We start from the raw sequence: 23462 nt of genomic DNA, 5'->3' as shown, positions 1-23462 counted from the left end.
TCAAGTTATATGGCCACTATGCAGCACCTCATAGTGAAAATCCAGGAATTCCTTGACAAAACTGAGGTAAGGGAAACTTTTTTAGGAAGACCTTCAGGTGGCTGTAAAATGGGATCCTCTAACAATTAGGAACTGCAGCATAAGGCATGGACTATGTAAGGAGGCAAAACCATGGCTTTATATTTTCTTATAAGACGGGATTCAGGCTAGTGGATTTTGGTCAGAAAAGGGTAATAATTCAGCAGTGGCTCTGTTTTCCCCTGTCTTTCTTCCAGATAATCTCTTTCCTCTTCTCTTTTCCATAGTTCATAGGTCAATGAGTAGTGCTGGGCTTGTATCCAGTTTATGAGATCCTCAGAACCCTGAATTGCATAAGTGGCTTGCTCAGTCACCCAGCAGGAATTTTTTCCATTCTTAGCTCTATTGTCTCTCCTGGGTTTTAGTGCAGATCCTGATTTTGACTCCCTCCATTCAGAGCACACTCAGTATTTGTTAGCACAGTAGTATGATTCCATTCACAATCATATTCAGAACTGAGATGCAGTGTTATTTTAAAATGCAATGTATGGAGAAAAAAAAAAAGTAAAAACTTCTAAAATTAATTTCCTCTATGTATAAAATATATATATGCTGTTGAAACTCCACAAAAGGAGCAAAAACATATCTAAGGATTCATCCTTGTGAATGTTTATGTTTACATTGAATGCACAAGTTGATGGCTTCTTCCTTTAGCAGCAAAACCTATTCTTACATCTCCTATCCTCCAGTATAATTCCTCATGCTGTGAATGTTAAAAAAAAATATTCACCAGTGATCAGCAACAGGAAGATACCTGGATTTCAGTTGAACATTTTGTGTCATGAGTAGATATTAGAAAGAATTATTGGGGCATAACTCTTAATTGTTCAGAAATCTAGTTATCGGATCACCTGCTGTGAAAGGCACATACCCATGGGGACAGACAATCATCTTGGCCTTGGGCAAATGGAAACAACATTGCATGTTCCCTGCTGGCCAGAGCAAAGTTGGAAGAGGTTTCACCTCCCTGCTTTGCTGTTTCTGGCCAGCAATGCCATTCGTGAGTAAAGTCTCATCTGTGCCTGGCCACTGCCAGTGCTTTGCAGTCACCATGAGGGCCCAGGAAGATGACTGTAAATGAAGGAATTCAGCATTTAGTGAAAGACACCGCTGTGCCTTTCACTATGCTTGTGGGTTTGTCTTTCAGTTCCCCTCCAAGATGCTACTGCTTTCGGAGATGGACACTTACAGACATGGAAATCTGTCCAGCAAGCCCATTTTTCACATGGAAAATCAAATTTTTGAGAAAATGTGATTTTCCATGGAAGATCTACACTTTCCAGAGCAATCTCAGCAGGACCAGCCCTAAAGGTTTTTTAACGTCTTTAAGAATACTTATTTTTATTAAATTAAAATTAGGAATTTTCCCCATGTAAAACCCTCTTACCCCCCTTTTCAAGCCTTCTTGACTCTACTCCAGTATTTGTTCCATTGCTGCAGTTTCTTGGTGTCAGACTGCTTTGCTCAGTGTTCATTTTTGATAAGTCAACATAAGGCTTCTTTTCTCAACACTGAAAAGTTCTATTTAGCTTGAATGAGTTCAGTCATTTTTTCACAACTGAGTTTCAATTCTCATTATTGCTTTAAAAATTTTGTTATTCTCCATTGGTGACAGCCACTAAGCACAGGATAAAAAGAAGACCTACAGTAACATACTTTGCTTAATGTTGGCTTGCATTAAGTATAACATAATTTTAAACTGGTGACTTAATTTTATTTTTTTAAATTAAAATATGTTTAGCACTCCTATGAGAATTTATTACTATTTGCACATTTTGCTGTCTTAAACAAACAATAAAATACTAGATTTGTATTATATGAATTTCTTTATAAGGAAAAAAATGACCAGACCAAAACCCCAGGGAGGTTATCTATCTGTCTTTGCTCAAGCAGCTAGCTCTTTAGTAATAAATCACTTATAACTGTGACAATATATTTTCACTTAACGCCAACAAAATGTTGTGACTGATAGTATTTCAGAGTGTCTGTATTATAATCTCTTCACACTATGTCTTAGCTATATAACTTGCCCTTTTTCTGCTACATATATTTTCAATTGTAAATTTCTGTTGGTTTTTTTTGTGGTTTTTTTTTTTTTTAATTACACAGTATATAATTCCAGGTTGAAAGAATGGGTCTGAGTATATCTTTTGGTAAACATTCTATGTTCTAATCCAACATGTTAGATAATAGCAGAAAAAGGTTCCTCCCATGGAATGGTCCTGCTGCTAGAAACAACTTGAAGAATTCTGCAGTGGCATTTTATTCCCAGTTCTTGCTTTTCTTCTGATAAAATGCCTCATACTATTATTTGTAGAATATCCTGGTTTGTGTTATTTTGCCTGGGGCTGCCAGATTTGTTAATTGTCTTCAGTGTTGGACAGCTCTGGACTAGAATCAACGTAATTGAAGGCTTCCTTGTTTGTGAAAGTTGAGCTCAAAGTTAGACTGTGTCTTGGATTCACAGGTGCAAGTTCGTTTAATACAATATTGTCACTTTTTACAAGAGTTGCTTTGTCCATGTGTTCTCTACTGTACCTGGCAACAACAGCGTCAAGGAAGTCCAGCTTCGGTGGCAAAGTCCCACTCTCAAATAAGTATTTGGCTAAATAGGACACTATAATGTTAGTAAAGAAGGAGGTAAGCATAGCAAGTGTTTTGAATGGGAATCGCTGAATATAGATATTATTTTCATCTGGATAGCAGCCAGGGTAGTAGATCAAGGGCTGAAGATAGAGGTATGGTTCTCCTCCAGTTATTCTGAGAATAAGGCCGAATAAGTATCCTGCAATGGCACCATAGGTATTGGTTCCTTTAATAAACAACACACACAGGAGCTGGGGGAATATGATGATATAGACAAGGTCAGAGCTGAGGTACCACAGGCCATACACGGATGAAGCTAGCAGTGCCATTGCTGTTGCTGATGCTCCAAAAAGAAAAACAGTGATTCTCATGACCCACACGAGTTCCCTGTCTGAAGCCTGTAAACAAAGAGCAGTGTTAGTTGTTTTTTCAGGGCAATGTATGCATGCCTACATTTGTACACACAGTCAATAGAGATAACGCATTGTGAAAGGAAATTTTGCATGACATTCAAAAATATTTACAAGTGAATCTCTGTCTCTATCACTATCAGACCACCTCCATCTCAAGTGCAAAATAAAAAAAACACAAGGGTTATGGTTGCTATTATCAAAGTCATTAATCTTTGAGCATAAGGAAACATTTAATAATGTGGCAAAGAAAAAACCCAACAGCATATTGTTAAAAATAACTTTTAAGTATAAGCACAATATGGCTCTTCTATAAAATCCGCATTAGAATTTCTTCTCTATTTCCTAAGAAAAAGTCCAACTCACTAGCCCATTCTGTTGTCAGATGATTTCCTGATAACACAATAATTCAAAAAGATGCCTCATATTGTTATAGATTTAAGAAAAACTTATGGTTGCAGCAATAATTAGAAATTGTTTGGATAAACTGCAGTGCCATGAGAATTCTTGAGAGCTGCCTTCCCTGAGCTAGCTTTTTCACCCCTGTCATCACTTACAACCATAGATATTTTTATGACTTTTAGTATTTTCAGTATACTATTAGGAATGAAATGTTATACTTGTCATAGGCAGGAATGTGAAAGGAGTGTTTTATTATGAAATTAGTTAAGGTCTCACCTAAAATTTTCTCTAACAGTAAAAATGAAAATATAATCTCACATTTTGCCGAAAGGAAAGCTGGTAAATATTCCGAGCAAACATGGAACTTGCTGATAAAATTGAAGAGTCAGCTGATGACATCACAGCAGCAGATACCGCACCAAGGCCAAAGAATGAGATATAGACTGGGCAAAGGTACTGGAGCACAATCGGTAAAATCATATCTGCTTCTTTTTTAGTCATGGGGTCAGGGACACCATACTCGGTCTCATTCCAGGCTGTAATATGAACACCAGTATGTTATTAGTCACATCAGTAGTTATCAGCGACAGCATCTCTTGACTTCATGTGTAATGAGATATTCATGTTGCCACATTTTCATTCACATTCAACGACTAAACTGTTACTAGGGCCAGACTGACAACATTTCAGAGAGGCAGTGTCCCACCTGTTTCTGTTAGGCAGATTTCATTCTGCTCAGCATTTTTCCTTATCTCTAAGCTAAGTCTGACCACAGCCTGTGGTTATCCAGTAGGAAGTTTAATGATGCATTGCTCATAAATGTTGTTTTCTTCAATAAAGCAAGTCTGGGAACCATGTTTGTACGTGATGTGTTAAGCTATTCTCTTAGATTACAGACTCAGAACTCAAAGCCATGTGTGGAACATTTCTAAGAGTTTAGCTACATAGTCACTCTGCTAGGCATCACCCTCACTATGACAAAGACCTTGGCAAGCATGTTTTGGTCAGGATAAGAAAATCCTGCTAAATCATACAATCATTTAGAATCATTTAGGTTGGAAAAGACCTGTAAGATCATAGAGTGCAACTGTTAACCTAACATTGCCAAGACCCACTAAACCACGTCCCTAAACAGCACATCTACAAAAGTATAAGTACCAGAATTTAACTCAAAAAATAAATAGAAATATTACATCTCAAAGTACATAGCGTGCAAAATAAGTTAATCTCGACCACTGGGGTAGAAGCCATTCTCCCTGGGAGAAATATTCTATAATGTTATATTTCACTCCTGTTGAAGAAGTCTTGAGTTGATAAATGATTTCACCTGGCTAGATTACATCTAACACAAGCTTTGTAGTATTTTCACACATTTATTGTACTATTCTTTTTATATTTATTCTACTGTTCATTTGTAAACATTTACCTGTAGATGCTCCAATTGCACCAATGAGTACTGCAGGAACAGCCATCACAATACAGCCAAAAGCAGCCAGAAATGACAAAACTTGAGCATATGTGGCAGAAGATGAGGAGAGAACTCGCTGGAAATAAGCCTGCCATGGGATTCCTCCTAAGGTCTGCAAATAGAATGGGCAGCATTCCATCACTGGGGGTTAAATCTGGATTTTTTTTACATTGCCACATAAAATGTAGCAGTATTACTTGAATGCTGAGCGACATGTTGCCACTCTTTCATTTATTTGCTGAATATCAGTCAGTCAGTAATAGCTATAACTTTCATTCTCACAAGTAATGTCAAACCTTTGTAAGTCCACTTCAATCCCATTATTTTAGAAAAGTTATTTCTTTGTACAATTACCAACAACATTTTGCACTTCTACAGTCTCTGTAATCCCCAGGTATTTTAAGATGTATAAGTACTTGACAGAGCTTTATGAAGGGTTATAAAATAGTCATATTGATATGTGAATAATTTGGCATCCAGTACCCTACCACTGTGAAAATGAGATTAGTCTCCAATAGGATTTGAAAGCAATATTTTATCTTCCTTTATGAGTATGTGTGGCCACCTAAACACATTCTGTACACATTAAACTCAAGAATCTGAAAAATACTGTCCTACTTTCTTAAGCAAATATACCAATAGAAATTAGAGATGAAGCAGTAAAAGAAAGTTTTCTTTTATGGTGGCAACCCTTCTCCTTTTGTTGGGTATATAATAGTGAAGATCCTGATTACTTAAAATTATGCCTACAAAATATGACACAAAAGAGTATTATCAAATCTTGAAAAACCAAGTGCTAACAATTCTGTATTGAGAGCAGGATTTTAATACTGTCCACTAAGTAAATAAGCGCCTATTACTTAACAGCATGAAAAGGAAAGAAAGCAAATTGCTCGCTAAATGTGCACGGCACAGTTCTTCACACTAAATGAGGCAGGAGGCATTTGGACCAAATAGCGTGTATGCAGGTGTTTCATATATTTTTCATTCACACAGAGGGACCAAGTGAATGTTTCACAGACAACCCTAATTCTGCTTGCTATTTATGACTGTTTTCCTTTGCAGCTATAATAATATTCCTTTAACAAAGCTTTCCAAGCATGTGTAAATTTCTTGAGCCGTAATGAAACAAACATGATGAAAAGAGAATGTGTCACAATTTGGCAACATCAGAGCTTTCCTTTAGTCATCAGTAGAGATTAAACCTTCAGATTTACCAGACAAAATATAACTGCTTGAGCTAATGTCATACTTTGGCTCACTGAAAATCTCTCTCTAAAAAATTTGAGCTGGGAAAAAAAATAAAATTCGAATAGCCCAATTACCAGAAAACTTTGAAGATTTTTGGTTGAGAGTATTTAAAAAAAACCCCACAACCCAACCCAGAGAAAGAATTCTCAAAGTACAACATGATAATAAAACCAGTGGAGAGCTGCTCAAGAACAATGAGAATAGAAAATGTTAGTGAGTGTTGCTAGGTCGTCTAATGCAATGTACTTAATAACCACTGATCCCATGTGTAATACATAGGTATTAAATAACGAAAGACCTCAGTTCAGTCTGGCATGTGTGCACATTTGAATTCATCCATCTATCCATCTCTGCAAACTTTTTCTACATCGCTTATACCTAAGACATATTTAATCATTCGTATAACATATTTATTGCCTTCTGCCAACAATGACATCAGTTAAGTGTTAGCCGCACACTTTTAATTAATTTTAATATAAGTCAACTCTTTCAGCCTGATGATATTTAAATTGCATTCTTGGTAATGCTGGCTTTGACAGCTGTGCTACAATATTCTACTGGTATTTCACTGAAATCATTCAAATGTGAAGAAATATTGAGCAGGAGTCAAGAGGGTAAAAGTTTTCAGTTTGCTGGAAACTCTTAACTAGACTATTATTTTTCAGCTGTCAGAGTAACACAGTGTAAGTGCTTAAATGCTTCATTCCTTCATACAAGCTATTACTTACCAGTAAAATGAAATTGTCCAGCCATGTGTAAATGTCAAGTGAGTTGATAGATCCAAGCCAAGGTGCTTGGTGCACATGGTGCACAGCTGTGAGCCCAATGTCTGTCACTGCGGGATGGGACATTGCAAAGGGTACGCTGATCCACTGTAACCAAAGAGAAACATTCCATTCAGGTCTAAAAGAAGCATTTTAAATCTGTAAAATTTTAATATTAACATTGGTCTGGTTTTGTTCTTTTTGCATGATACAGATCGAGTACCAAACTGCCAAGATGACTTGTAGAAAAGTCAGATTATATGTCTGTTGAACACCTAAGAAAATCAGGGAGCTTAATAGTGGATAGTTTACCTCTGTCCCAGAGACTGTGAGTATAAGCAGAGAATTAAACAATGTAAATCGCAAAATCAGCAGAAAAGACACACTTACACATCTTCATTTTATTTTCCCTAAACTCCACATTTATTCTTTACAGTCTTTCCTGGACCACACTGTTTCTCATCTCCATATAAACTTGTATGCAATAGCATCAGGATTTGCCAGTATACAGGCATGAGACATCACACCTGAAATGCTGCGAATTAATTTTTAATTCAACACAAAACTATATTGTGATAAGAGAGGGGTGCTGTTGGTGAATCCAATCTCTCTTACTCCAGAACACTCAGTGTTACAGCACTTTTCTGACTTGAGGGTAATTTCAGTCTAGGCTCTTAATGACTTTTTGTCTCTTTGCTTTTGATGCAGGCCAGAACATCAGTGAAGAAACCCTTCACAGAGACAGCTTCTGCCAGAAGGTTTGTTTCCTTTCCCAACTGACTGTGCGTTTACTTGCCAACTCATTTTTCAGTGGTGTAATTTTGTATGAGGAGAACCTCAGCATCTCCTACTGAGATGAAAACCAGTCTTTGTGCTATATGGCACAGACCATCACAAGCACAGCATCCTTAAAGATCCAATGATATACAAAACCACACAGATAACCACAATCCAACTCACCACATTTAAGTGTATGGGGTAACAGAAGCAAGGAAGGGAAAAATCTAATAACTTTCTGTACTTTACTGCAATCACTGCGATAATGTGTGAAGAATATTTTGCAGCACTGCCTGTAATTGAGGCTGGTTTTTTAAATTTATCATATACCATAGTATTCTGTTCTTGGTTATATGTTAAACTTTGCCAATTTAAGCCCTTGGGCAGAAAGATTCCCTTCTCACTATCTGCTTGGGCTTTTCTGAGAAAGATGACCAAAATGTTTCAACACTCTCCAAGATATTTTGAGGGGGAAAATGAGCATATTGTCAAAATTAATAGATAATATTATTGAGAAATTCACAGGGAACAAGGACGTCAGATGAATTTTTTAACTCTTGTTTTTGAATCTCAAATCTCAAACATGTCCAAGTGATAAGCTTCTGAAGAGCTCTAGTTCACCCATACTCACCTGAGATGTTCAGTAGGGTAAATTTGTAAAGGTCCATCTGTAGCCATCCTGCCACAGCCCAGGATTTAGTAGGTATTGTATTGCAAATGCATTATGAGCTTCTGTAAGTGATGTCTAAGTGTGTTTTGTGTTTTGCAGCGCTGTTCCCAGGCTGAAAGTCACAAACACAGCACTGCACCAGCTACTAAGAAGGAGAAAAATGACTGCTACTGCTGAACCCAGGACAGTAAGCCATTCCAGCTCCTGACAGAAACCTATCTCTTTGTGGTCTCAAGGACTACCTCTACATTAGTAAACAAAACAAGTCAAGATACTCCCTGGCCCTGCAGTTCACTGGCATGTCGTGGTTTACATCCATACATCTAGACTCCTTTCACTGCCAAATAGCACAGTGCTCAACTGTTCCTTGGAATTACCTGGGAAAATACTAGTTGGAGTGTGCCAAAACAGGGCCAGGACTATGTTAACAATTAAGCACTAGTAATGATCTTGTGTTTTCACCCCAGCACTGTTTAACTTGTTTAACATAGACAGAGACCAAATCTCTTCACTGAGCCTTTTCTAATTGAAATAGAAAATTCAGTGTTTTGAATGGAGGGCAAATAAAACCAAGGCTCGTGGAAGTGAAGCAGAAACTGCGACTTTATGTTGGGACTTGAAGCTTAGGGATAGAAGTAGCAGGTAGCTAGACAGACCTGGACTCCATGGGGCTGGAAACCAGAGAAAAATTACTTCTTCTGGTGGCAGAAAATTAAGAATGGGTAATTAATAATACAGCTGAGATGAAGAGTCAGTAAATAGTGGGGATACAGTGCAAGACCAGGGAAAGACTTACTGGACAAGATGAAGAGCTGGGAACTGCAGGTGTGAGAACTGGAGAGTGAGGAGGGAAGGAAAGAGACTACATGGGATTATAAGAAGAAAACTAGGGAAGTATGTGGAGTGGTTGGGGTAGAAGATATGGAAGCCTAAGGAGGAAGCTGTAACTGAAATAAGGAGATAGGGTAGGGAACAGAAGTGACTACAACAAACATCTCCTCTTTGGTAAGGAGAAGGAGAGGAAGAGACATGAGAGGAATAAGCAGTACAGTTCTGTGACAGTGAGACTATAAACTGCTCCAGAGACTGGAGGAGAAGCTGTGATTACCTGGGCCTGAGACATTTGTGCTTTGGCAGTGTCCCGTCTCATTTAAAACTGCCTGACTTAGAGCACTACCATTTAGATGCTATCTGAGGCTTCCAGCTCCCCTGATGAATCTTGAAGATGGTTTCTTCTACATGGAGTTATTTCTATTTATTTCAAATGAGAAATTACATGAAGAGCCCAACCTAAATTAAAATGACACAGTTAAAGCTACAGATGTATTTAGAAAACTGCTGTGCAACCTTCATTTGCCTTCCCCTCCCTGTCAGGTTCATACTTCCCTCAATACAGGATCGCATATTGCTATTCCCATGGGATCAGAGTCTTCAGCAGTACATGAGTTGTTTTCATTGGAAAAGCATTTTTGTATTTTGATTTATCCCCAAATTTGGGAATTCCTGTAATGCATGCCATCTGAAAAAACTGAATGTTTCACAAACATCAACATGCATGTTAGGGAAGGAGACAGTATTTTCCCTACTGTGCAGGTGAAGGACAAATGTATAAGGGAAGAAGATCTGGAATAACTTCTCACTTGAGGTGGCCAGCTGGAACTTGGATTTACTTTTTCAGGGTATTTAGCATGATTCCCATGCAGTCAGTTAAATGGGGAATGCTTAGCACTTCCGCAAATAATGCCAGAGGCCTCACAGTAGGATGCCACAGAGTGAGGATGCACACAGGGTAGGTTAGTGACCACCTGTGTGAGCACTGGTGAAAGCAATTTCCCTAGAGCTGCACAAGAAATCCGGTGAAAGGAGGGAAAGAATTCTGGGTCCCCAAGGTGCCATTTAGTTTCTTCATCTTTATCCACCCCATTTACTTCAGCCTGTCTCAGTTCTCTGCACACCTGTGACCATCTATTACTGCCACTAGCAAACAAAGACAGCAGCTGTTTTGATTGCACCCCTGTGATCTGGGCCCTGATGCACTGATATTTTTTAGAGTAGGGCTTAAAGAACAGCAGTAAATAAAAGCAAAAGCTACCAACTAGTAAATCAGTGATAGCTGATGAGAGGGTATTTATACCATCAAATTCAAATAGCAAGCAATATGGTGACACTTCTTATACCATGGTCTCCAAGGATGGTGGAGGGAAACGAGGGAAAAACCAAGAAGGTGATTTAAAGCAGGTGGCTAAATAAGTTGTGTCAGTAGGTGACAGCTACAGGAAAGAGAAGTCGGAGAGCATCAGCTATGCAGGTCCAATGCCAGTGTGTCTGGACTGCTTTACCGACTGCTTCATATATCTGATGCCTCCTTCCACTGCCTGTGCCACAGTCCTATGGACAGATAATGAAGGAGACAGCTCTAGTCCTATTCTTGAGTTAGATATATACTCAGCAGGAAAATTGCAAGTGCTTGCACTATCAGACTAGTTGATAGAATCAGGCCTCTTGGTCAGCATTATTGTTAAAGCATGGGCTGTACTGTGGTGTATATGCAGACTCTTTAAAGTCAGTGTTCTGTGAGTGGAGATATTCCTTCTCCATGCTTTCAGTGAAGGCACAATTCCAAAAGCTGGGCAATATGTCTCGGCAATCATCATAATCCTGAGGAAAGAAGGAAAAACAAAAGCCAAACTTACCAGTCCCAGGAAGATGCAGAAGAGCTGAACTACATCAGTATAGGCCACAGAATAAAGCCCTCCCACAAGCGTGTACATAGTTGCAATCAGTGCAGAAATAATGACTGAAATATTGATATTAACGTCAATGATCACACTTATAGTGGCACCTATGGGAAAAAAAAAAGCACTATGTGTTAGTGCATGTCTCAGTATGTCTGATGAGAAGGCTCAGTTTTGTTAAGTTGCATATACAGATACTGGTCTGACACTGCAACAACATGAAATATTCCCCCCTTTATCTTCTGCACAGCCCTTCCGTACCTTTAAAGGGAGTGAGGAAAGTGTTGGTCTAAGTTTAGCATCCGTCATTTTGCAGATTCTCATGAAACGGAAGACAGAAGGGTTCCAACAGCCATTGTTCAAGCTCTGTAAGGACTACACTTGTTCTACCAGGGAAAAAGCAGCCATGTACAGACAGCTAAATTTTCTCTGAGTGATCTGCAGCCACATTGGTACAAGTGTATTGTTGCTGTAAAAGTTGCGCCTAGGGAAGATCTGATGCAATATATCGCACCCTTTTGTACCTCACTGATGCTCTGAGCTAGTCCCTTTTGGAAAAGGAAGAAATGGTGGAGAAGGCATCAGCTATGGCAGCTCTCCACTGGAGTCTCTCCAGTATGTCCATGTCACATGTATTGAGCACTGGATACAGCACACCAAATGTGTCTCAGCAGTCCTGAGGGCACATAGCTGGATCATGGTCAACTTTATTGATTCCTAAGACTCCTGGGTCCTTTTCTGCAAACCAACTTTCCAGCTGGTCAGCCCCCAGCCTTTGCTGGGACATCAGGTTTTATCTCCCCGGGTGGAGGACTTAGCATTTCCCTTTGCTGAACTTCATGAGGTTTCTGAGGGCCTATTTCTGCAGCTTGTTGAGGTCCTTCCGAATGGTAGTACAACCATCTGGTCTATCAGCAGCTCCTCACAGTTTTTGTTTTCCACACACTAGCTGAAGGTGCACTTGGTTTCCTCAGCCAGGTCATTAATGAAGACATTACACAACACGGGACGCAGCAATGACCTCTGGGGTGCACAACTGGTGACTGGCCACCCGGTGGCATCCATGCTGCTGGTCAGAGACCTCTGAGCCCAGGTGAGCAGTTTTCAGTGTTCCTCACTGTCCACTTATCTAGTTTGTACTTCAGCTGTTTGTCTATGAGGATACTACAGGAGATGGTGTAAAAACCCCCTTCTGAAATCCACAACATGCCCTGCTCTCCCTTCATGAACCAAGCCAGTCAGCTCATCATGGAAAATTTCAGGTTGGTCAGAATGAATCAACGCTCCCCAGTCCCCTTCTTGACCATCTTTTGCTTGGAAAGTAGTTTCCAGGAGTATTTTCTCCATCACCTTCCCAGAGACTGAGATGAGGCTGACCAGCTTTTAGCTCCTGGTATCCTCCTTCTTGAAGATGGGAGCGACATTTGTTTATTTGCAGTCTTCAGGAACATCTGAAGGAGGACAGTCTTCAGATTACTGAGACTGTCCTTGCCATGCTATCAGCCAGCTCCCACAGCATCCATGGGATGCATCCCATGAGGTCCCATGAAACTGTGTCTTTCCAGTCAATTTAAATGTCTCCTAACTTAATCCTCCTCCAGGAAACCCTTCTTGCCCTGGGTTATATTAGGGTTCTCAGAGTCCTGTGATTCCTGAAGGCTGGTCTTACCAGCAATGAATGAAGAAGAGAAGGCACTAAGGTAGCCTTTTGACATCCTTTACACCAGTTCCCTGTCTCATTAAACAGCAGTTTATGTAGTTGTAGTCTTTCTTGCTGCTCTTCACATCCAGATTCAAATCCGAATGGACACTGGCTTTTCCAAACCCACCTCTGGGTGATTTGACAGTGTTTCTGCATTCCTTCGAGGTCACCCATCCCTGTTTCCACCTCTTGAATGCTTTCCTTTTATGTCTGAGTCTAGTCAGGAGCTCCTTTTTCATTCATGAAGATCCCATGCAATTTTGCTGATTGTCAGGATGACTGTTCTTGGGTTTGGAAAAGGTGATCCCTGAATATCAACCAGATCTCCTGTATTCCTCTTCTTTCCAGGGCTGTTGCCCATGGGATTAGTCCAAGCAGACTCCAGGAGAGGTTCTGACCTACTCTCCTGAAGGGTCCTCATTTATGTCTTGTTCCTTGTTTTCATAACCCTGTACTTCACCATCTAATGAACATTGCAGCCTAGTCTGCCTTTGACCTTTACATCCCTAACTAGTTCTTCCTTATTTGTAACAGGTTCAACAGAGCACCTCCCTTGATTAGCTCCCTGATCATTTGTGTCACAAATTTGTTGTCAGCGCACTCAAGAAACTGTGCTTGTGCCCCCTGGCACTGCCCTTCCAGCAGCTAGCAGGATGGTTATACATTTACCTTAGGTGAATTAGCTATCTCAACGTATTGCAGTGTTTAAAAAACATGTTCAAAAAATCCTCTCCTTATAATTAGGGTGATTTCAAAGAAACATTTTGCAACAACTTTCAGTCCTTGCAGGTATTGTAGAGAGATATTCTAGGTGGAAGAATTTTGGTAGTAGAACACAACATGATGTGTCATATATAAGAGCTGCTGAGAGCTGCCAGGTTTGGTGTTTTGGGGATTAAATATTCATCAGTGAGGATAGGTGTGCAAATTAGGAGGTATAATATAACTAGATTATTCACGGAGTAGTTAAAAGTCAAAACCTTCAACGACCTTTATAATCATTGATAGTCTTTAACGGTAAGATGTTAATACAAACCTACTAGAAAGGTATTCACACAATTTGCTTTGCAATATCACAGATTAGCTTGTCCTCAATCAAAAAGAAAGTATATTCCAAATACTCAGAGTGTTCTTCAAGTTATTCAACTCCTATCACCTCAGCATGTAGTTTGTTCTTAGTCCTTTAAGGGTTTTGTGACAAAATTGTGGTAAACAAGCTCCCCATTGCTTCGCAGTTCATCAGAGCACAGTTGGAGAGTACCTTCAAAGTTTATTTTCTGTCTAAAATAGCTTGTGCTAGAAAACATTACCACATGCATGCACACTACAAGAATGATTAGCTGGTAAAAGTCAATTACTGGTGCTTCAACTCAAGGGCTTTCTCAGGTTTTGAAGGGATTGCTAAATTCAGTCCTGAAATATAATTAAACACCCTGGAAAGTGATTTTTTTTTTTGTCAGGACTGGATGAGAAGTTGGGTGATTATCTATTGAGTCATCTCTGAATTCTTTCTTGAATCCCAAGTATTTCCTTCATTTTGTCAAGTAGAATGCCATTTAGAATTGAATCATACCTCAATTTATTGATCACAGTCAGTTTTACTTCTGCTATTTGTGCTGTGGGATGTTCTGTATATGCACGTCTCATATATGCAAAGGATTGTTTTATTTAGATGCACTGGCAGTAATGTTTCATATCCTTAAGGGAAATTTTGACTGGCTTCTGTGGTCTCAGTGACGTAAAAGAGAAGCTGGATCAGCCTTGGCACAAAAGGGACACTTCAGACGTTCACGTTCATGTCATCCTCACAATTAAGGGAAATTTGTTGCCAAAGCTTTTAATGCTTTCTGATAAGGAACAACTTAAAGATACTTGAAAATGAATAGATACCCTGTGTGTCTTTCCATTTCCAAAATAATTAATGGGGTACTATTACCAGGTTTAGTGTACTAATTAGCCCAGGGCTGAGAACTGTCCCACTCTGAAACGTCTAGCTAGGATAGCTAACATTTGAAGCCAGGATTTTAATGCATTTCTGATTTTCTTAATCTTTTCCACCTGTGATAAATTAATATTTGTACTGCTTATTCCTTACCTAAGGCAGAGAAGATGGCAGCAGCCCAAAACATTTCTCCCATTAAAGCTGGAATAAACAGTAGCCCTCCCATCCTTTTTCCATAAAGCTGCTGAAAGGGGTCTAGCATTGTCACATAGCCTTTGGATCGCATAGGTTTTGCAAAAAAAAGGCCACCTACAAAGAAAAATAGCATATGACACCAACTGCGGTGGAGAAGTGCATTAATGGTAAAAGATAAAACATCGATTCTCAGTTAAGGGTGCAAAAATATCTTCATTACCGTTTTGTTTTCTTTTTTCTTTAAGAAATAAATACAGTTAAAATATCTTCGAAGAACTCTTACTCTCTTACCTTACATCTGTCTGCAGAGTTACATAAACACACCTACACCATTAATATCTATGGTCTGATAATGAAAAATAAGTTTGTGTTAATTTGTCTAGTTCAGTTTACTTAATCTGTCACTATGGATGCTGCCAGATATTTGTCTAATTTTGGATCCACCTAAGGGAATGGCTTTTCTACCTAGAACAGATTCAGCATGAATTTTCACATGGTCCTACTTGAAAAATGAAACTGTCTGGGATTCCCAGATCAGAAATAGGAGTCCACACGTGTTTAGTGCACACACAACAAATCTGATTCTTTCAGGACAATTCAGATTTATTATGTGTGCTTAAACAAACCTTACTACACCTGCAGGGTAGGTCAGATGCCTTCTAGGCTCTGCAGGTGTTGGGCTCCCTGAACATCTGTCATACACTTATTTAACTTAGACGTGTTCAGGAATTTTAGTGTATTATAATTTTGCTCTGACTGGCTGCTATATGGGTTGGATATGTGCATAAATGTGCAAAGGCCTCACCTTTCTAATGTACAGTCCTCAGTCCTCAATTTTTTTCTAGCTGGTTAAAAAAAAGGACATAGCTCAGGGAAGCTGAAAGAGCCCTTGTACGAAAACCTGTGCAGTTGAGATTTGCACATGACAGTAACTACTTCTGTAGACTTCTACCACAATAAAACTGCTGAAATGCAATGTATAAGGTACAGTAAAAAACACTGGAAGAACAGTCAGTTCTAAATAAAATCTACTGTACAGTATCTGGCGACCCTTACTTAGATTCTTCATCACAAGATATGTAATATATTTATCGTATTGTACAGAATATTTTCCATGTTTCTATGTATTGCCTTATATCACTCATATTTCTTCATTTCATTAAGTTGCCTGAATGGAAGGTGTCGGTTTACCAATCACATTGTATTTATACTGCTTATGTTAAAAATGTCTTTAGGCAGATTGTTTGGCTGCAAAACCCCTTGGGCAATTTTTTACTGTTCTTGGATTGGTCATGGATCCTGTTCCTATTCCACTTGTTATGTCACCATTACAAAAGACAACCAAAAGAACAAAAAAAGAGTTAGTGGTATTACGATCTATTAGGATGTCCAAGCGTCTGTCAAAGGAATGACAAGATATTCTAACCTTTAAAACTAAATTGCTTGAAAAACTAGGGAAAGTGGTATGCAGCACAATGTTAAACTAAGAGGGAGATTCGATCAATCTTCAATCCTCATGTCTGAAGCAGTAATATCTCTTCCAGCCTTGAATTTATAATTTTGATTTATTTTTCTTCCAAGAAAGATAAACAACTCTTCCCCTCAAACCTGCAGGTACAGATGACTCCTATAGAAATGCTTTCCTCTCTGTGCTCTACAGAGCAATATATGATGCAGACTTCCCTGCAGAGGCCATTACAGCTTTCCAGGAAAAAAAGACTGTATATCTAAAACCAGCTGGAAATGAGGGAAGAGGCTTACTCAACCCCTGCTGGGCTATTATTAATTTGTGTCAATTTTACAAAGGCTAAGAGTCAGGAAGATACTTGTGACTATGACCCTAACAACCACTTAATGAAACTGATGGATCCTTACCCTCATGACCTTATAATGACATCAGCTGATCTCCAGGCAGACATCTACTGTTATTGTTTTCCTTACAGGAAACACAGCTGCTCTCAGGGATGGGAACTACTACTGGAGTTGGAGCTGGCCTCTCTCTGGCACATGCCAGAGAGGAGCATCTATGATGAAGGAGGTTTCTGCCTTCAACAACTAGGACATGCCATAGGAAGGGGGGGAAAAAGAGTCAGGAGGGAATCTGAGTTGTACAGGAAGAAATAGAAGGGCAAGAAGACCTGATAAGTAACCAAGGGAAACGAAGGGACAGACTAGGTGGGAGGGCCATGAGAAAAGACTCAAAATAGTCTGAGAGGTCAAGTATTATTAAAAAGGCTAATACATCAGTCATATTAATGAAAGATGAAAAACACAGGATCTTTTTTGTAAGAGCATTCTTTTTAAACAGTTTAATCAGCAGTTGCCTTGGGGACATGATCTGTTCAAATACAGAGAGATGTAGTTGACAATTTTGTAGTGTATTCATCATGGCTACAAGGCAATACTTTCATCGTAAGCTGCTCCACATTTGCAACACAGTAAGAATTTGTGTTGTTATTATTTCTGAGACTACGTTTCAGGAATTAGAGGCCACAGCATTAAAAAATTATAATGCTGCCTGTATTTTATACTCTCACCCAGCACATAGCAGGATTGTGCCCTCCATAGATCACTGTGGCTGTAATAATCAAGTAGGTCTGCCAAGGTATTCAGGTGACTTAAGATATCAAATTATTTATAGTGATTTTTTTCTTTTTAATAGCCAAGCCTATCAGCAGAAGAGATCCAGTTTATCTTAGTCTGCATTTATAGATCCTAGTTGGTTCAATTTAAATGATGGACTTGTCATCAGAACTGTTTAAAATGAGAGATGATTAGCTTTAGTTCTTTGCTTACCTAAAATCAGACTAAGGGAATATCCAATAGGTGCCTGAGCCCAAGCTAGACCATAGCCTGGGACATACACAGCTTCTGCTGTCCCGTTGATATAACCTCCTCCAACCCATGTGGCTGAAAAAGAAGAAGTGGAAAACTCTTTAATGTGCACAAAGGAAGAAATAATCCCATGTTGTACAATGAAATTCTCATCACTTTTAAAATTGCTAATTTTATTATATGTACTGTACAAACTCCAAACATGGCATTCTTATATAAAAGATAGTAGTAATTCAAAAAACTTAAGCATACAACTTAAGCATACAGAAAAAGAAGTCAGATCTACTGACAGAATCATCCACTTGTTACTCACCCTTGTGTCCATGTTTGCAATTGCCCTGGCCCAGGTGCAAGGCCTTACACTTGGTCTTGTTGAACTTCATGAGGTTCACTCAGGCCCACCTCTCTAGCCTGTTAAGGTTCCTCTGAATAGCATCCCTTCGCTCTAGAGTATCAGCCTCACCCCTCATCTCAGTGTCATCTGAATAATTGCTGGGGGAGCACTCAATCCCAGGGTCCATGTCCCTGACAAAGATGGTAAATAATACTGATCCCAATAAGATCCCCGGAGGGGCACTACTCATCACTGATCTCTACCTTGACATTGAGCCATTGACCACTGAGCCTATGCCTACCTGGGATGTGTGTTCCCTATTGTGTCTCAAGGAGCATAAACTTATGGAATAGGTTGTAAACACCTGTATGCAATAACAAAGATAAATACTTAGAAAAGGGATTGTATTTGTCTCTTTCCCTGGAAAAAGCATGAGCCTGACTACTGCATGAACAATACCCACTTCCAGATAGAGAATAATGTCCCATAGTCAAGGACAGATGTCCAGCATTGCTGCAGCTGTGGTGAAGAAGGCTTCAAGGTCTGGCATTAATTTGCCTGGAGTTGCTACTGAAGCGGCGGATGTTCTCCAAGGGGCTCTTGGACATTACGCCTACCTCCTTTATTTTCTTCTGGAGGGGACGAAGTCACTTCCCTTCTGTGTGATGTTGCCTACGGGACATTGCCCTCCCCTGGCTGGGAACAGCAGCAATGCCCTATGGACATTTATTGCTGGGTAACATAGAATGGATTATTTAGCACTTCTTTTCAATTTTATTTCTTGATTTCTTGATTGCGGTTTGAAAAATAGCTGCCAATCAACATTTCAGTACACATGACTGCTCTGGAACATCTGCCAAGGACCTCAGAGCTCTTGGAAGGTGCTATATGTCGTTTCCTGAGGGGATGAATGAGTAGTCAGCATGTACATTGGCATCAGTAAATACATTACAAAAGAAATAATGAGATATGATAGGATGGGATTTCAGCCTTAAAAATTAATTTGCTGATCCTCAGTTTGCTAAGCCACAATTTAAAGTTTGTTTAATACCTTTTTGAGTAAAATTCTTTTTTTTTCTTTTTTTTAGTTTGGTCTAAATCAGACAAAAGGAATATAAAATTTAATAATCTATGGAAACATTGATGTGGTAATCTGCTTTAATCTTCTCTTTGCCTGCCATCTGAAGGACCAAAACATACAGGAAATACCAACATCCATTTAAAATATGTACCCTAAAAAATGATCAGACACACACCGAAGATACAGAGTGCAATTCTGCTCCTAGTTCATATGAAGAATACAGAAATTAATTTCAGAGTTCTTTATATATAGGTATATATTAGAAAATCAGATTTTTTTTGGCACTTCTTTGTGAATGATCCCTTTTTATGACCAGTAAAACCATTGAATCAACTTATCAAGATCTGTAAAATAAAAAACCTGACCTCAGGATTACAAAAAAGAGAATTCTGTAATTTATTCTTTTTTTCCTTGCGGAAGGATATGCAGCTCCATCCAACTAAAATGAAAAAATTACATCAGTAGATTGTTACCTTTTTGGTCATGTTTGTAATTATTTGATTATGTCACCTCAAATATTTCCTTTGGGGTTTAAACTCAGTCACTGAAATAAGAATAGACTCATGTTTGTCTCAGATACCACTTCTAAAGAATTTCACTCACAAATTATGGAATGCTAATGTTTAATGAAACATTTTAACTATAATTATATAAGAATGATACAGAGATTAAAGGTGTGTCTACTATGGTACTATGTTAGTTCATTTTAATATGAGCTGCTGTGACCCATCCCCAATTAAATCTTCTCATTCTAACTGTTTTGATAATTGCAGACACACGCAGCTTTCAACAGGCGTTATGTTAGGCATTTCAGTCGCTAGTCGATACAACAGCTTCTTCAGGATAATTAAATATATCCAAATATGTCTATAGCCATTATTCATAGGCAGCGCATTTGCTTTAAGGTTTTTCAATGCCATTTAGAAAATGAACTACAATTAGTCTGCAATCTTGAGTCCACCCCTGTGAAGCCATGATGCTTAAGCTCTGAGTTCTGTCATCCTCCCCACCAAGTAGCCTTAGAAACTAACCCGTTTTTGTAGCCAGTACCCCGGGAACATGGTAGCATTTGTCTCGGTCAAGAACAACAGAATCAGGCCTTATCTCATAACCAAAAATACTTCATGTCTATAAGAACAATATCCTTTCTGATGATCTTGAAAAATCTTGTTTTCTTCTATGGAAAAGGCTTCGCTTTTTAATTCGTGTTTGGACAATTAAAAGTGAAAAATATAAGGATGATGTTGGACTAGCCATACATCTCTGAAGGCATGGCTATGAGATGCAAAATTGGCATTTGTCATTTTTAAAGAAGCAAATATGCCCTTGAATAATGCCACCATTTAGTAAGAATAACTGCGGATTTTGATCAACTTCCTTTTATAGTTGTTTTGTTACAGCTTTACAAACTGAGTGCCCCAACCCCCCCCTCTCTGAGACAAAACTTGGACTAACCCCTGAATCAGTAGCCTGGTGCCCACATATGACTTAGCGTGTCAGGCATGGTTCCCTGAAACTGAATTTACTTGCCATACCGAGCTTTAATTGCCCAATTTAAGGAAGGAGTAGGTGAGAAAGTGTGCAAACCCTGATAGTATAACATCCATGAGTGTTTTAGCTGCCCAAACGCTTTAGGATCAGCTTGATATTCTACCACAGGGATGATCTACTACGCTGTCTCTACAGCTTGCATGAAATGGAATGAGCGTATGTGGGTGTGAATTGTGGTGGCTACAAGAAATTGCTTGCAATATAGTTAAAGTCTCGTCTCTGCTTCAGCTGTTATGCAAAACATTCCTGTAAAATAGGATTAAGGAGACCAGAATTTGTGTCTTCTTCCACAAGCAAAGTCGTTAGTCATAACCATTTGAGCGGGGCATGTCTTGTTCTCTCTCCACTCCCTGATCTAATGATTATAGTTCTGTGGCAAGCAATTTCTCTGCAAAATATTCTGGTTACAATGCTCTTGAAACATTTCATTCAGCAGAAAGCAATCAAACCAGATCTTCCTATCATATTTAATGTTTCAATAGCCAGTGGATATGTGATACAGTAAATTAAAGCAAAGCGCGAAAAGCAGAATGTCTGTCTGTATTCAAACTTCACTGAGTTTAATAAACATTCTTTACTCCACATTCAAATATTCAGTCTATGAATGAGCAAAATGCCCCTGAAGGGGACAGGAAATTCTCTTGGTTAAAGAAAGCAGAAGTCTGGACCAAGTTTTATGTGTCTCTTTCTGATTAGATAATTGTGAAACCAGAACAGGGCAAAAGAGCAAAACATAAATATAACCTGGTAAGTCCAATGTGGCAACTGGAAGGGCTTTGCCTGAATAGAACTTAAAATAAATTAATTTTTAAAAAGGGGGAAAAATTGCCTAAATAAAAATGGTGGGCCAATTCACTCTTCTTACAATGCATTTTCCTCCCAGTATCGTACGTTTGCTGTTAGACTTGAGATTTTGCATCATTTTATGAATATCTTGTTTACCCAGGTTCTGGGTAAACCAGACACCTGGTTCTACTGGGTCTGAGATCCAAACAGCACTGCTTACAAGATTAGTGAGGAACTCTTCCTTCACCCAGGCTTTTCTTACTGATGCTACTATTGACAATAATATATGGTTTTGTCAACCTGCTGCAGAACAAGTTAAGAGAATCCACAATGTAAGTTTGATGAAATCAGTGGAATTACAAGTTTGGATTTAATCCAATTTTCTTTCAGAAACTTATTCTTAATTGATGCTGGACATTCCCCCCATCTTTTTGCATGTAAACTTTGTTTTACTCAGATTAAACAAAAATAACTCACCATTTTGGACAGCTTTAACAATAACAGTTCTTTTAAAACTGGTTTTCTTATTACCTATATAAATTCTATGCTTTTCTCCCAAACATATTTATCTACAGATGAATATAAAAGCAATCAGTAAGAATTTTAATCTATTCTTCCTTTCTGATTCTAAAATACTTGTTGTTTTTACATAGATGCTACATTGGGCTGTTCACTAAACAATGTTAATTGCAATTGGAAAATAAAGTACATGTATCTTTTCCATTTTCATTGTTCAACATGCAGATTACACTTCTTCATTCAGATGGAAAAATGACAAGTTATGTGCTGGTTAGGAAAAAAAAAAATAAACATGGTTTTTACATACCTGTCATTGTAAATCCACCAACTAGCAAGCCAATGTCTCTTCCACCGACTATAATAGCTTCGCTGCGATCTCCTTCGCTGCCAGTGTTCTTGGTTTTCCAAGCAGCCCATATCCCAACCGCCAGTATAGCCAGGTAGAATACAATTATGGCCACCAGCCCCTCTGCATGGAAAGCCATGTTGAAGTCCTGTCTGTTTCTTTGATTGCTATTTCATTAAGACCTCTGGAGAGAATGCAATAATAGGTCTGTTTTTAACAAACCTGGTAAGATGCTTTTTTGAATCAGTATACAAAGAAAAGTCAAAAGAGACTATTCTGGTGATTTTATGAAATGAGTATTTCAGATGCAATTCATACTGAGTTTACATGCCATAGAAAATGCCTGTGGAGCAACAAACAACAACTGTAGCCTGTGATTACAAAGGGAAATGATGTGGCTAAAAGCTACACGATTCTTGGAAATCAGTTTTTGAGCACTGAATTCTTTTAGCATTGTCATCAAGTCCCCAGTGCCTGCAAATTCTTCAGTAAAGAAATAGTTTGGTATATGCGATAGGATAGAAGATCTTGGCCATGTGGACTGTCAGAAAAGTCTCTAGTTAGCAGACAAGCCACAAAACTGTTTTAAGTTATTTAAGAGCTATAGATAAGCACTAACTACAGCAGCAGAGCACATCTTTGAGGCTTTCTGTCAGAATGTTTAATCTTTCCCCCTTCTATTGTCTCCCATATTTAAAAACCTGCTCTTTCTTTTTTGCAACATTTGACTGTCCATCACTGAAAGTACCAATCAATTGTCGTTCGCAATTTGAGAAGTAAATGGAAAGCTCAAAAGCTGTCGAACGGCAGAAATCCGGAGGTGTACGAATTACAGCGGGCGAGAACTCCCGAGAGACACAAGCAGCCCCCTACCACGCCTTTCCCGGAGCACCCCCAGCTCTCGCCGCGCCGCTCCGCTATGGCTGTCACAAAACCGCGTCGGGACGACCCATCCGCGCTCCCGACGGCTCCACGGGAGCCCTGCGCGGACGGAACGAGCCCGACCTACCGGGGGGCTCCGCACACCGCG

The 23462-nt window shown here is 39.0% G+C and overlaps 1 protein-coding gene across 1 annotated transcript; it reads right to left on the bottom strand.

The window, feature by feature from the left end:
- Positions 1–1726: 1726 nt before the first annotated feature.
- On the bottom strand, positions 1727–22571 carry SLC5A7 (solute carrier family 5 member 7). Its single transcript, XM_065675762.1, has 8 exons — positions 22394–22571; positions 17777–17890; positions 14939–15094; positions 11100–11248; positions 6924–7067; positions 4903–5056; positions 3795–4012; positions 1727–3062 (listed from the first exon to the last, which is right to left on the bottom strand). Exons 1-8 carry the CDS (start codon positions 22569–22571, stop codon positions 2439–2441), a joined length of 1737 nt encoding a protein of 578 aa, XP_065531834.1. The 3' UTR covers positions 1727–2438.
- Positions 22572–23462: the final 891 nt, after the last annotated feature.

Source organism: Lathamus discolor, chromosome 4 (assembly GCF_037157495.1).
Source record: "Lathamus discolor isolate bLatDis1 chromosome 4, bLatDis1.hap1, whole genome shotgun sequence".
Lineage (NCBI taxonomy): Eukaryota > Metazoa > Chordata > Aves > Psittaciformes > Psittacidae > Lathamus > Lathamus discolor.
The sequence above is the reverse complement of the archived record's forward strand: the minus strand, read 5'-3'. Positions and strand labels throughout refer to the sequence as shown.

Bases quoted from the DNA above. Each gene is read 5' to 3' on its own strand.
- SLC5A7 (XM_065675762.1), bottom strand. From the start codon at position 22,571: ATGGCTTTCCATGCAGAGGGGCTGGTGGCCATAATTGTATTCTACCTG. The intron at 11,249-14,938 runs GTAAGGAATAAG...TTTTTCCCATAG, and splicing joins TGCCATCTTCTCTGCCTTAG to GTGCCACTATAAGTGTGATC. The intron at 7,068-11,099 runs GTAAGTTTGGCT...CTTTGGTTACAG, and splicing joins TCTGCATCTTCCTGGGACTG to TGGATCAGCGTACCCTTTGC.